Below are 15,467 nucleotides of genomic sequence, written 5' to 3'. Positions count from 1 at the left end.
AGAGAACTAGATAACACTATACTACCGACTAATCGTCCAGCCTAATGTCATGGACTTGGACTTCACTAAGCACACCGTGCAGCACTTGACAACTCGCTCACGAATCTTTCACTATCTTGCAAGCTCAAATATGCTCTTTTGCCTCTAGATCGCTAAGGAAATGCTAGATTAAAGAAAGATACAAGAGCTTGCTTAAAAAGGCTTTTGTATTGCTTAAGACTTGGAAGATTTACTTGATGGTTTACAAATGAATGCCCCTACTATTTATACAACTCACTAAAAGGCTAATGTGCAAATAATAATTGCTATACAAGTCCCTGTATATTTACAAATGAGTCCTTCTAGAATTCTCTACATGCCTAGAGCATTCGAAGCTTTTCAAGAAAATTCTCTTGGGTATTCTAGAGTCTTCTCAAGAACCTCTCCATAACTCTAAAATCTTCCCACGAAGGCCAGATGAAGTGGCAGGTCATAACACTCTCCCCCACATACTGTAGCGACGATCGCGACGCATTGTTGCTGCATGAACTCTCGGATCTTGTCTTTAAACCGCCACAAGTCTTCGTATCGTTCCCATGTGGCTTCTTCCGGTGATTGTCCCTTCCAATGGATAAGAAACATGGCAGTGGCCTTTTTCCCTTGTTTCCTCTTAGATTGATAGTCAATAATGGCCTTGATTTCTCGATCATGAGAGGCGGTGATGGTAATCGGTGCCCGACTTGATTGACCTCTGCTTAGACATCCACATCTTCATGGTATGGCTTGAGGACATTGGCATGGAAGACAGGGTGGACCTTGAGATGAGGTGGTAGCTCTAACTTGTATGAGATCTTGCCTACCTTAGCAACGATCCTGAACAGGCCCTCATACTTTCATACCAAATTCTGGTGCACGCCTCGCAATGCCTTGAACTGCATCTGATTAAACTTTACCAAGACCATGTCTCCAACCTTGTAATCTATGGGACGACGTCTGCAGTCAACAAATTACTTCATATTTTTTGCTGCCTTGTCCAAGTAGAACTTGGCAATGTCAAATTGCTCCTCAAAGCCTTTGACCTATTATAAGCCCCCAAACTCCTACCCTCGAATGCAGACAGTAGTGAATGTGGAGTTTGTGGTTGTTGGCCTTTAGCTAGTTCGACCGGTGTCTACCCGGTTGACTCACTCTACTGCAAGTTATAGGAGAATTGGGATATGTCCAACAACCACGCCCAAACCTTCTGATGGGAACTCACAAAGTGCATCAAGTAGCACTTTAGTAAGGCATTGAGTCGCTCCGTCTGGCCATTTGTCTGCGAGTGGAAACTAGTGGAGAAGTGCAACTCCAGGACAAGTATTTCAAACAACTCTCTCCTTAAGTTTTCTGTGAAGTGTGGGTCTCGATAGCTAATGATATGCCTTGCCAACCCCCAATACTTTACCACCATCCTGACGGTGGCGGCGTTAGCAGTGTTGCTGTCTTTGCATTTCCAACTGTCTGTTTAGACTATATGATATTCTTCTTATAGAATAATTCTATAATGTTCTAGAATTCCTCTATCTCCCAATCTTGTAGATTCCTCCTGAATGTCAAATTCCATAAGGTTCCTCTATCTTGAAACTTATGAACTTGATGAATTGTCATGTCCATCTTACTTGATATGCTGAAGGTGGTTGGAACAAAAATGCTTAGGCTGTCGTTACCGAACCATCTCTGCTTCCCTATCCAGCAATACCTTAAGAGCTTGTTTGGATGGTGGTTTTCCGTGGTATGATTTGGTTTCATGGTTTTGTAACCATGAAAACCCTCACTTTTTGAAACCACCAATTTGGTGGTATCTCATTGTTTACATTTTTTTTTTCAATTATACCATACTTAATTTTAAATAATTCTAATTTACCCTTTATTCTTTATTAAACGTTGCCCTAATATATCTATTACTTTCACCGTCGTATTACTCATTTTCCTCCGCAACAATTTTTGAAGCTTCTAGGGATTTCAAATTGAAATTCTCTCTTCAATTGTGCTTGTTATCTCTTCAATTATTATTAATATTTATAATAATTAAAGGTATTTTCGTAAATTTATCAGTTACGATACATTATCATACAGTCAAACCAAACAACAAAATTATCATTAAACAATAGCAAACCATACAGTGTATCCAAACATAGTAGTGTATTGTACAGTATAGTACCATACCATACAGTACCGTACATTATGAAACCATGGGAAACCACCATCCAAACAAAGTGTAAATGTCGAAACTTGCTACATTAAATATGTCCAATACGATCTGCTATTAATGAGAACCGCAAGTCATAGTGAAACATGAAAATAGCTTTGATCAGATCCCTATCCATAATCTAAATCTTGTGAAGTCCATTTGATGGTGCACCATAATGAATTTTCACTTTTTTTTACATGATTTGTTATGTCTGTTGAGTATGGCCTATTCATCATATCGAAATTTTCTTCTGATTCTGACCTTTAGTAAAATGCGGTTGCATACATCTAATAATGATGTGTTATTCAAGTATAAATGAGAAACTCTTAACTTGATGTTGTACTTCAGGTTTCCTGGAGGCTGGCTTAAATGCTTTAGTTGAATCCCTTGCGCATGGTTCTGAACTGGAAGGCATAGTTGGTATTTCTGATAGTTCAATTGATGCTATGGCAATACAAGTCATATCTCACAGCGGCGATGGCCTACTGTCAAACCTAATGTATGCTTTACTTGGTGTTTCTGCAATGTCAAGGGTAAATTGAACCAGCCCATGTCTATTCCTCAAGATACTTTAGAAAAAAGTGGTAGCAATCAAGTTTGGTGCAGGTTGCTTTGTATCTAAAGCATTTATTTTGCAAGTATGCCGTAGGTTGCTCTTATCTTTGAATTACAATTCAACTGTCATATATGCAAGATAGTGTAGAACCAATTTTGCCAGAATGGGATCCTTTCTAACTAGGAAATATTATCATGAGGATCAAGTGGCTCACTATTATTTGTGGAGCATCCTAAGCCAGTTGAAACAAAAGCAGGAGTCTTTGAACACTACAGTTGGATGATTTCAATCTTTGGTCTTTTTGACAATGTTGTTGTTTTTGCTGACACTATGGTCTCCTTAACAGGTTCACAAGTCTGCAACACTTTTGCAGCAATTGGCTGCTATGTGCAGTTTAAGTGAAAGAACCACCTGGAAGGCTCATCTTTGTTGGGATTCCTTACATGGATGGCTCCATTCCGCAGTCAGTCCCCTATCTCTCTCTATCTATCTATCTATCTCCTCTTCTAAGTGCCTTTCTCATTTATTTTAGCAAAACTGATCCTGCTGCTCATGCACAGCAAACTTCCTCGAAAGAAGGCAGCACTTATATGAGCTAATGAGATGGTCGCTATTGTTACTTCTATAAAATAAAAAAAATGCATTTCTTACATATTAGCTTTATTCTGAGTGCTAGTCTGTCACTTATTTCAACCCCATTAGCAGGTTAATTCTTTTTTCCTTCTCCGGATGTGGAATTATTTCCAGCTACTATAATAAGTTGAGAGAATTGCATTTAGACCATTTTTTATTGGGAGAGTTGTATCAAAACGTTCTTTTGTGTGACCAATAATCATTTCCCAGGTACAGAATTTACCAGCTGAGTACCTAAAGCAGGGCGAAGTAGAGTCTTTAGTTCCTCTTTGGATTAAAGCACTTGCTGCTGCTGCTTCAGACTATATTGAGAGTAGGCGAAACGTTGGAGGAACAAGTGATTATGGGCATATGCAAGGTAAAGGGGGGAGAATTCTGAAGCGTTTAGTGAGAGAATTTGCTGATGGGCATCGCAATTCACCAAATTTTACTTGAAATTTGAGCAATTGCTGCTGTAAGTTCCAATAATATTGAAACTACAGCATCTTCATTCTATTTAAGTTTTGTCCTGGAACGCAGCCATCATCATTCTCAAGGAGTCTCAACTTCTTGGAGAACTTGTGCCTTTTTTGTACCAATGTACAGTATCCCCAATTTTGTAATATAGAAATCAGTCTTGTAATACACAGCATATCAATGAGGCACTGATGGATCATTTATGGCAATTGGCAAGTAGGGTAAAAGAATCATCAAAAGAAGAATAAAATGGAGGATAACTTATTCTAACAAATCTTACTTTCCAAATAAACAGCAACCAACTTAACAGGCCTATAACGTTTTGATTTGTCAGTACTTCATTTGAAGCTGGTCATTCTATTATACATATAGGTGTCGGACCTGTATCGCCTCATATACAAATTAGAAAGTAGGACTATAACCATATCATCATCATACTATATTAAGGGTGGGAAGAATATTAGGCAAAAGTTAGATTATGGATTTACCCTTACATTAAATTTTAAATGTTATAAATTATTTAATAAATTAAATAGTAAATAGTAAATCATCATATTAGTACATGAATTAACCACCATAAAGCCTCTTGAATATGTATTCTTTGTATTAATTTCATGCTAGAGTAAATTCATGAATATTTTGTTTTGTTCATCTTCCAATTGGAAATATGAATGGTTATGTTTGCCCTTCACAAAAAGAAGAAAAATCATATAGATCTATATTATATTCTTTTTTATATATAAATACTTCTATTAATGTGAAGTACATTACATAAATTTTATTTTCACTAACTCTCTATTATGTAAATATATATAACTCCCACTAATAATTATATTCATTATATTTTTTACTCTCACCTCTCATCCATGATCTCAAATGGATTAATGTCATATTCATAACAACTCTTTGTGTTCCTCAATCCTATCCTATAAATAGAGACATTTGATACTATATTTTACACACTTAAAACAGTTGAAAAAAATATATGAGAAAATATCTATACTCTCTTCTCGTCTCTTTTTGTTTGTTTTGTTTAATGTTTATGTTTCTTGTTTGTTTTAATTGTATAGGCTTCTATTGTTTTGTTATTATTATTGAAAATTTACAATGCTTTGTTGCTTTGTATACATTAGCCTAGCATGTAGTATTTTAGTATACTTATTTGAATATTGTATTTGTACAATAGTAAATTATTTTTACTTTACACATTTTTAATTAATTTTATAATTAAGGATGTATTCTTTTAATTAGAAAGATATATGTATTTTCTATCATAAAAATGGAATTTTTTTTAGTAAACACCAATAGATTTGAAGGTGATAAAATATATCATTTGCAATACAAAATTTATATGAAGTATTTTGAATAAACATGCAACGCACGTTCCAAACTAGTGATAAAATAAATTCTAACTAAAAAGGGTTAGAAAAAGGTGAAAAGTGCACTCGGATTACTGAGAAGTTCATATGAATAATTTTTGAGAACTGTTTTATGCAGATTAATATTATTAAACTTCATATAAATGTGGGATGTGCCTACTAAACTAGTAAATCACATCTGAACTTACAGAATGATTGCAAATAAAAATAAATAATTCCAGTCAAGCTGTTTAATGTTTGCCTAGTTATTAATTGTCCCACCCTATTCCTTCCTGCTTAAATACTCATGCCGTTCAATCGAAATTCTTGACTCTTGCTAGTATATCTAGAGTTCATATTTCTAAAGAATCATGTAATTCTCTGTTTAAGGTTATGTAATTGATTAGGTTGCAGCCACAATCATATGCACCAGACAGGAAACCAAAACATTAATTACACTAGAAAAACAATAACGCGAGCTCAAACTACAAACAACGAACAGCTAATGCCGAAGTGTCCATATCTTGCCTCAGTCACAGTACAACCCAGTAGTCTCGTAAACTATAAAAACGATTATAAGATTATCATTAATTGCCTCTATTAATAAAATGAAAGAGATAAATGAATATTCTATCATTATTCCCCTTCCAAATCAGGCTAGCTAGCCTACCTCTTAAAACATATCCTGTCCCCCTCCCCGTCCCAGCATCTGCTGCCTTCTGACAGACTACCAGTGGAATAATAAAGCGTACAATTAGTAAATGGGAAGTAAAGACACCCTTGAATATTCTCCATAAGGAAGAAGAAATTAACACCATTGTCATGTCCCTCTCCACAAACCAATGCCACGCTCTCCTAGTCCAAATTGATAATTTGGGGCAGCATTGCAGTTGTCTCCAGGATTGTCTCGCTATCCTTATCAACTGTGAATTTGTTCCAACCTGGTCCTCGAGCAGCTAATATTTTTACCCGCCGATCAAGGCCACCTCCTCGGAAGCCTGTAATTTTCGATGAAACCATTGGCATCACCAGGACTGAAGATGCATGAAGCGAGTCGTCTCCAAAGCCTAGTGATGCTGAACATGCAGCCTGCGTGAAAGTATATTCTTTAGATATGTAAGCATGAAATATCTTTCATGGAATAGTAAATACGGACAACCATCAGAACCTTTGCCTTGACAATCATATTAGCAGCTTTCATCAGCATAACTCGTCCAAATGATCTTATATCCTTAATTTGGGAGTCTTCGGATGGCATTAACAGCCTGACATGTGCATATTTATCAATAAAAAAGCAGGAATTGAGGAACAACAGGTCATTCTGCTAAGCAATTTTAACCATGAGGAATTAAAGACAAGATTAAAGCAACAATTTACTACTCAATCTCCAATAACCAATGTCTGCATAATAAGAGGTCGAGACCACATACCTCTCCTCATCCTGCGACAAATTTGAAGTAGTTGAAACTAAGGAACCATCCTTCGCTTCACCTCCTGCGGATATTACTTTTAAGCCTTTCATGCCCTGGGCACATTTTATTATCAAGAACCTGTAATTTAAAATAATAATACCTTTTGATTCATCTGGCGCAAGCAAAGAAATGCCCACAAACACAGAAAGCATTCCAAGAATAAACATTGTCGTTCTTAATGCATCAAAGACCTGAGCAAATTCAAAATATTGGTTTTTAGCCTGCGAACTCACTTGAAAATCAAAGTTGAAACAATTATCATCCTAGCTACAGCAACCAACAAAATGGAGACCATAGATCTTTCTCCCAACTTTATTGTTAAAATTAAAGAGATTGTCAATGTAGCAAAAGCATGTTCCTTGTAAATATCGGAGGGTTTGGAATCCTAATAGTTCTGTAATTAGAACTGAGTTCTTGTTACAGGAGGAAATCTATTATCTTGAAAAAGCAAAAAGCAAGATGTAGCGACTAGATCAAGAGCAACGGTGGAATATCCAGTAATGGCTTTCGCCACATGTGAGCTTATATTATTGAATATTTGCTTTAGAACTGTTTAAGGTTTTACTGCAGTAATTTTAATAAGATGGACCTAGTCAACTAGTTCGCTCTTTCAATTAGGAGTTGAATTCTCTTTAGCCTCATTGCAGTATTGTTCTCTCAAAGTCTTTCTCTGTTATTTTCTTAAGTTCTTTATTGAAAAACCAACAATTGGTATCTAGAGCTTTTTTCTTGAGGGACCTATGAGTGAAGAGATGGATTCTAAAAAATAGTTTTTCACAAATGGCTCCATCTGTTTTTGATGGTGAAAATTATCAATTATGGGCTGTAAGAATGGAAACTTACTTGGAGGCTCTTGATCTTTGGGAAGCTGTGGAAGAGGATTATGAAATTAATCCGCTGCCAAATAATCCTACCATAGCTCAAATCAAGAATCACAAGGAAAAGAAAACCACGAAGTCTAAGGCGAAGGCAACTTTATTTGCTTCTGTTTCAATAACTATCTTCACAAGAATTATGTCTCTCACATCACCAAAAGAAATTTGGGATTATTTGAAGAAAGACTATGCCGGAGATGAAAGAATTCGAGGAATGCAAGTATTGAATTTAATAAGGGAGTTCGAGTTACAGAGAATGAAAGACTCCAAGACAGTCAAAGAATAGTCGGACAGATTGTTTGCCATAGTTACCAAGGTAAGATTACTAGGCACTGAATTTAAAGATTCAAGAATTGTTGAAAAAATTCTTGTAAAAATTCTTGTTACAGTGCCTGAAAGATATGAAGCATGTATAACTACATTAGAAAATACACAAGATCTGTCCAAGATTACCTTGGCAGAATTGTTAAATTCTTTTCAGGCACAAGAGAAAAGAAGACTTATGAGGCAAGATGATATGGTTGAAGAAGCCTTAGCAGCTAGCCATCAAACTCAAAACAGGGGTAAAAATTTCAAAAATTACCCACCTTGTGAGCACGGTGGAAAAATGGGTCATCCACCATACAGATGTTGGAAAGGCCAGATGCGAAGTGTAGCAAATGCAATCAGCTTGGCCATGAAGAAGTATTTGCAAAAATAAATTTGAGAACCATGAAGTAGATGCACGTGTGGTCAATGAAGAAGAAAAAGAAGAAGTCCATCGTTTTGTTGCAACATGTATCTCAAGTAAGGTTTCAACAAATTTATGGTTGATTGATAGTGGTTGCACTAACCACATGGCTTATGACAAGAGTTTGTTTGAAGAAATAAAGCCTACTGAAATATCCAAAGTTAGGATCAGAAATGGTGATCAGATTCTTGTGGGAGGAAAAGGAACTGTTGTCATCAAAACAAGTTCAGCTAATAAGAAAATTTTAGATATTCTTTATGTACCTGATATTGATCAAAACTTGTTGAGTATTTGTCAGTTGGTAGAAAAAGGATACAAAGTATCTTTTGAGGATAAGCATTGCTTTATTATTGATGGTGTTGGAAAAGAAGTTTTAAACATTAAGAGGAGAGGTAAACATTTTTATTTGATCCAATGGAAGATATTTCTGTAGAACATGAAAAAGATCATAGGCTAGAAAAATTAGAAGATGATCCTCAAATTGAAAAAGCACAAAAAAAATGTGAACCTGCTAGGTTCAAAGGATCTTTCAATGTTCCTAAAGAAATTGAAGCAATAGAGGAGTTATCTATGTTTTAGGAAAATAAAATGGGTAAGTTTAAATTCAAGATGCAAACGAAGCAGGAAGACATGCCAAAAAGATTTAGTACTCAAAGGTTGCATTCAAGACAAGAAGTGAATTTAGTTCACTACAAGCCCAAAGATAAATATGCAGATTTATTCAGAAGGTCACTTTCGGTTACCAAGTGTGAAGATCCCAAGATAGAAGATAAAAAAAATTCAGTTCCTAAAGCAAAGAGGAGTATTGAATATTTGCTTTAGAACTGTTTAAGTTTTTACTGCAGTAATTTTAATAAGATGGATCTAGTCAACTAGTTAGCTCTTTTAATTAGGAGTTGAATTATCTTTGGCCTCATTGCAGTATTTTTCTCTCAAAATCTTTCTCTGTTATTTTCTTAAGTTCTTTATTGAAAAACCAACATATATTCTAAAGAAAGGTCTGAGGTAGAGGAGGTGCACCAATGCGATTGATCTGTGACAATCAAGCAGCAATGTACACTGCTTCAAACCCAATATTTCATGAGAGAACAAAGCATATAGAAGTAAATATTGTCATTCATTCAGCAAAAAATTGAGACAAGGTGCACTGCGACAGGTTTTATCAACCCCAGCGATCAGTTAGCAAGCATTCTCAAAAAGTCACTGTCACTCCAAAATTGAGTCTGTATAAGTGGCATGTTGAGAGCAAATAATATGTACACTTCCACTTGAGGGAGACTGTTACGACTTGGAAAATTAGTAGTATGAAAAGAGCTTACTCTTTGCAAATATGGGAAAGGTTTAGAATCCCTATATCTGTGCGACTAAAATTAGGGATTATTTCCCTTTCCTCTTTAGAACTACTTGTAAACGCTATTTAAACCCAAACATGTTTGAGGAAATAATCAAGCAATTTATTCCCAACACCCGTTCTTTTCTTATTCTTTACATCCATTTTAGAAAGGGAAAAGGTCAGGAGATGAACATGCCCTGCCGTAGACATGGAGAACGAGCAAACCTGGTATTCCTGAAAGTACACAAATCCTGTACAAATGGAGAAAAACGTCCAAGCAATTTGAAACATAGGGACAATAAGTATTGCATCAAAGAACGAAAGTCCTTCATTTAACCTTGCCATCTGCGAAGATGATAAATTCAAGAACAGAATCAGTTGAACACATGTTTCAAGTATTCTATTTCACAACAATTGAAAGACAACGCAATGAACGAGTCCATCACTATTACCCAAAATCCAGCTGTACTAAGAAACAGCAAGAGCATGGAATACGTGAACCAGCTGTGCAATGAATAACCACTTGACATGGACAATCTTAACAGGTTTGAACTGCAAAAATAGAAGTAACCAGCGTCAAATGTATAAATCCAGTTCTTCCATAGAAGGCAAAGAACCATATATGCCACTTACAGAGACTTCGCAAACAATACTGAACATGATCCAACAGCACCTGAAACAACTGCATACGAAAATGGAAGCAGCATGTGCCAATATGGCTTACTCTCATTCATTGGGACAGCAAGCATTAGTTCTCCTCTCCTGCATGATTGCCATTAGATATGCAAGAACTACCGAGATAAGCATCCCCTTTCTCCAACACAGATCTATAAATATGAAAAAATAATGATTTGTTGTTTTTCAAACTTATCATTGTGCTCTCTACTGCTGCAATGTTTAGAAGGATATCCAAAAATTCTTTTAATTATTTTTTTTTGAAACAGGTAACTTTGTGTGTTACTACAACAATACATAGGCAGTGCTGAGCCATATTTACAATAAGATCATCAAATCCAGCTATCTGATCCTAAATTGAGACTAATACATCAATTGGGGAGATAGTATCATTGGAGCATAATTGATTACACCAAAAGCACAGTAGCAAAAAGCAATTAAGCTTGACTTTTTGCGTACTGTTTTCTATAGTATCAAAACATCTGAAATTCCTCTCCTTCCATATTGCCCACCAAATGCTAGCAGGGACAATTCTCCATCTCTCTCTGCTCTTAGACTGCATTCCAGCTTCTTCCCAACTCTGAATGGCTTTAGCGATCTTGCCAGGCATGACCCATGACATACCCTTGAGATTTCAGAATAGTCTCCAGAGCTGGCTAGTTACTCTGAAGTGTAGAAAAAGATGGTCAACTGTCTCAGCAGTTTCCCCACAAAATAGGCACCTTGAGCACAATGGAATCCCTCTCCTCATTAGGTTGTCTTGGGTCAGAACTGCTTCCTTAGACAATAACCACACAAAACATGATACCTTGAAGGGTATTTTGGATTCCCAGATTCCTTTCAAGGCCAGTTACTAGTCAACTGGTAGGAGTTGTTCAACCAGTTATAAGCACAATTCACCTTGAAAATACCCTTTTTTGCCCTTCCACAATAAAGTATCCTGAGCCCCCTCCAAACCATTGAGTGGACCAATGGTGTTGTAAAAATCAGCAACTCTCTAAATCTCCCAATCATTTAACTATCTTCTAAAAACGAAGTTCCACCCTGGAGGAGACCAGTGATCAGATATGGACTAGTGCTGGTGTGACAGTAAGGTACTAATATCTGCAAACAGATTTTCTAGCCTGCCAGCCTAATGCCATACATGATACATCCTTCCAGAAGTCGGTTCTTTCCCCATTTTCCACTTGGATCCTTGTATAGTTTTCGAAATCATCCCACAAGGATCTAATGGACATCCATACACTTACTCCGTAAGGTGTAGTTACAGTTTTCGTCATCCAATAATCTTCTCCTTCATACTTTGCACTAACGACTTCCTTCCAGTAGGATTGATTTTCATTGCAAAACTTCCACAACCATTTCATTCTGAGAGCCTTGCTCTGATTTTTCAAGTTCTTAATACCCAATTCCCCATGTCTCGTACCCACTGTTACAGCATCCCGTTTGACCAGTTTATAACTCTTTTTCCCATTGTTTCCCTGCCACAAAAATTTTCTTCTGATTTTGTCCAATCTATCGATGACCGTCTGAGGAATTGGAAACACCGACAGCATATAAGTTGGGTGGGCATCAAGGACATAATTTATCAAAGTCAGTCTCCCACCTCTGGACAGATATTGTGATCCACCTTGTTAGCTTCACCTCACATTTTTCTACTATCTTGTTCCAGATCTCATAAGACTGAGATCTAGCCCCCAGAGGCATTCATAAATATGTTGCCAAAACACTTATATCCCCACCCCACCTAGTGGGATTACACTGGGTATATTGTTGTTGCTGTTGTTGTTGTTGTTGATGTGCATACCTGAGAACCACTCAAAAAGCACCAAAATCACCCTTAAAATCTTGAGTTGGCCTTCTTCAGCATCACATAGAATAGAAGTATCATCTACATATTGCAGATGAGTCACTTCCACACTGTTATCTCCATTTCTGCCAACCTCAAAACCACTCAACCATACCCTCACCTTTGCAGTTTTAATCATGCTATTCAGACCCTCCATAACAATTAAAAACAGAAAAGAAGATAGAGGGTCTCCCTGTGTGAGTCCACTCTGTGCACTGAAGAATCCAGCAGGGCATCCATTTATGAAGACTGAAAACCTCACTGTGGAGATACATTGTCTGATCTACTGGATCCACTTCCTTCCAAAACCCATCCTCTCCTAAGTATTCAGAAAGTATTCACAATTTACATGATCATATGCCTTCTCCACGTCAAGCTTACACAGGATTCCTTGCTTCTTTTGTTTCTGTCAAGAGTCCAGAGTCTCATTAGCAATTAATACCGCATCCATGATTTGTCTACCTTTTGATGAAAACCATCTGCTGAGAATCCACAAGTTTGGCCATGACCCCCTTCATTCTCTCCGTCAGAACTTTGGCGAACAATTTGTAGATGCTTCCAATCAAGCTAATAGGCCTGAAGTCTTTCAATTCTTTGGCACCTTTCTTATTAGGAATCAAGGTTATGAAGGTGGCATTCAAACTCTTTTCAAAAACTTCCTGATCATAGAAGTTTTGAAAAGCTTTCATGATATCACCCTTCACTACCTCCCAGCATTTAAGGAAGAAACCCATAGTGAAGCCATTAGGGCCAGGGGCTTTATTGATTGCGCACATCTTCAAACAGCTCAGAACTTCACTTTCCTCTAAATTTCTTTGTAAATGCATTTTTTCCCTCCTCAGTAAGTGTGGGACAATTATTGTTTCTGAAAGCAGGTCTCCAGTTGTTTGTTTCAATGTACAACTTCTTATAATACTTTACAATTTCCCCTTATATTCTAGAAGGATCCTGAGACAGTTCCCCTTCTATTACAAGTTGATCGATGTTATTGTATCTTTTGTGAGCATTGGCAATTTTGTGGATGAACTTGGTGTTCCTATCCCCTTCTTTGAGCCATAATGATCTGGATTTTTGCCTCCATGAGATTTCCTCATTTTTTAGCAACTCCTCATATTCTAGTAAAGTTGAATTCTTGCTTGAAATCTCCCATTCTGACAATCCTCTGCCCATCATGATCTCATCAAACTCAGATAGTTTTTTAAGAAGAACTCTCCTTTTAGATCCTAGATTCCCTTGTTCACTCAAGCTCCAATCCTTAAGTTTGGTTTTTAGAGCCTTAAGTTTTGAAGCAAGAATGAAGTCAGGCCTCTCGGAGAAGTTAAAAGAATGCCACCAGCTACTGATTCTATCAGTGAAACCTCCTGTGCCAAGCCACCAGTTTTCAAACTTAAAGTAGTTCTTGTTTTTGTTCCACACACCCCCTTGTAATGCTATAGGATTGTGGTCTGATATGAGTCTCTGTAGAGCATTTTGCCTTATGTCATCCCACTCTTCTGATATCAAAATTCTATCAATTCTAGAGGCTGCCTCAAGATTGTCCCCTTTGAACCACTTGTACTTATTGTTTTCTAGCTGTAGGTCCATCAATTTCAGATCTTCAATAACATCTAAAAATACCTTCATGCCTCAGGTTCTTCTCACACAATTTCTTTTCTCTGAGATGAACCTTACTAAATTGAAATCAACACATACAGCCCAAGGTCCTTCTATTATTCCCCTTATAGCCCCCATTTCTCCCAGACAAACCTCATTTCTATATAACAATTAGGGGCATACACCCCTGTGATATGGCAAGAGTAGTTATACAATTGAGACTCAAATTTACAAGTCAAAGTGTATATACCAGTTTCCACAATGTCGCCTTTCCAGGCCCTACTATCCCATAACATTAAAATTCCCCCTCTAGTTCCACTAGCTCCAAGCTTGCATATTTGATCCATCTACCACCCCAGATTTGTCTAACCTTTTCTTCCATAATCCCCTCTAATTTGGTTTCTTGCAGACAAATGATATCTGCATTCCACCCCTCCATCACACTCTTAACCAATCTTATCATTCAGTCCCCGTACATTCCATGTCACTAACTTGAATTTCATCTATCACATATAATCAGATTTCTCCCCTTACTCCTATTCCCACTGTTTTTGAACTTAACATCAAAGTTCACTAGGCTTTTCAACTCTTGGGAGTCTCGGAATCTTGTTTTCTTGCACACTGTTTCTGCTTCCATTCTTCTTGCTTGTCTCGCACTGCCCACTTGTAATAGCAATTTAAGGGCCTCTTCTTCATGATCCTGGAAATAAGCCCCCAGAACCTTCCCCAACTTGATTAAGTATTGTTGTACCCATACTAATGTCTCCCTTTCTTTATTTCTGACCACTTGCTGTTGTCGAGTCTGTAGTGGTTCTGCTTCTTCTATCTCCCACTCCCCCACTTCGGTGATTGATCTATGGGTCTCCTATTTTTGAAGCTCTGGTGTCCTCCAATTGTGTATCCATCCTGTTCATATCATTCTCTTCTATTTCAATCAAGTGGAGCAGTGATTCGATTATTGTTTCTCCCACCATGTTTTCCATCTCCCTCTCCTCGTGGATAATCTGATCGGCCCTCTGCATGTGTATTTTCTGTTTCTCAACAATGTTGAGGTTCAAGAGAATCAAGAGATATATTACATCTTTCATTTTGTGGGTCTATTTCTAAAATGTCATTGAAAATCACTTGGCTTGAGTAATCAGGCCCAAGTTTTCTAGAAACTCTTTTCTTTGTATTGGGCTGCTGATGGAGGTAGCAATCAAGTTTTTCCCCCTCATTTAAATGAGGCATGTGCCTCTCACATGCTTCCCTTCTTTTTTTCATTGCCAGTTGTGAGCCAGGATCCACCCACATGTTCTCCCGCTGGGAAATCCCTTAAAATAAGGGATTGGTACCTTTTTCCAGGCTTTGCAGCTTATGGACCACTGAGTAAAAAAGGGGATTCTACTTCTCTTCTTGATTTCTTCTTCAACTACTCCAGGATCACCTTTCCCAACTTCCGGCGACACCTCAACTCTTACGTTACTCTCCGCCCATATTAGGAAATGGTAAACAACCCCATACCTGGAGATAGAGACTTCTCTTGGGATGTTTCTTCCATTATTTTCGACCAAGATTCTCGCCCACATCATATGATTCTTCAGTTCTGTCTCCTCCTCTGTAACTAGCCATCCTCCACAAAGGTTTCCAATATCTTGGAACACTTGACTTGACCAAAGATGGAGAGGAATACCAATTATTCTAACCCATAGCTCCTTTGTCAGGATGTTGTTAGGGATGCATCCTCCA

The 15,467-nt window shown here is 37.3% G+C and overlaps 2 protein-coding genes across 6 annotated transcripts in view; one reads left to right on the top strand and one right to left on the bottom strand.

Annotated features, from left to right (window-relative positions):
* LOC129872012 (transportin MOS14) overlaps positions 1–4,128 on the top strand; it is a 64,632-nt gene extending 60,504 nt beyond the window's left edge. For all 4 annotated transcript variants that reach the window (XM_055946841.1, XM_055946840.1, XM_055946842.1 and 1 more), the window contains 3 exons: positions 2,558–2,742; positions 3,112–3,228; positions 3,609–4,128. In XM_055946841.1, coding sequence (XP_055802816.1) covers positions 2,558–2,742; positions 3,112–3,228; positions 3,609–3,833 — 527 coding nt within the window. In that variant the 3' untranslated portion in view covers positions 3,834–4,128. The remainder of the gene's footprint in view (positions 1–2,557; positions 2,743–3,111; positions 3,229–3,608) is intronic.
* Positions 4,129–5,661: 1,533 nt separating this feature from the next.
* LOC129872474 (probable magnesium transporter NIPA8) overlaps positions 5,662–15,467 on the bottom strand; it is a 31,488-nt gene continuing 21,682 nt past the window's right edge. For both annotated transcript variants that reach the window (XM_055947457.1, XM_055947458.1), the window contains 7 exons: positions 10,256–10,384; positions 10,075–10,174; positions 9,848–9,967; positions 6,785–6,875; positions 6,643–6,706; positions 6,381–6,477; positions 5,662–6,301 (listed from right to left, as the gene is read on the bottom strand). In XM_055947457.1, coding sequence (XP_055803432.1) covers positions 6,068–6,301; positions 6,381–6,477; positions 6,643–6,706; positions 6,785–6,875; positions 9,848–9,967; positions 10,075–10,174; positions 10,256–10,384 — 835 coding nt within the window. In that variant the 3' untranslated portion in view covers positions 5,662–6,067. The remainder of the gene's footprint in view (positions 6,302–6,380; positions 6,478–6,642; positions 6,707–6,784; positions 6,876–9,847; positions 9,968–10,074; positions 10,175–10,255; positions 10,385–15,467) is intronic.

Source organism: Solanum dulcamara, chromosome 11 (genome assembly GCF_947179165.1).
Source record: "Solanum dulcamara chromosome 11, daSolDulc1.2, whole genome shotgun sequence".
Lineage (NCBI taxonomy): Eukaryota > Viridiplantae > Streptophyta > Magnoliopsida > Solanales > Solanaceae > Solanum > Solanum dulcamara.
The sequence above is the reverse complement of the archived record's forward strand: the minus strand, read 5'-3'. Positions and strand labels throughout refer to the sequence as shown.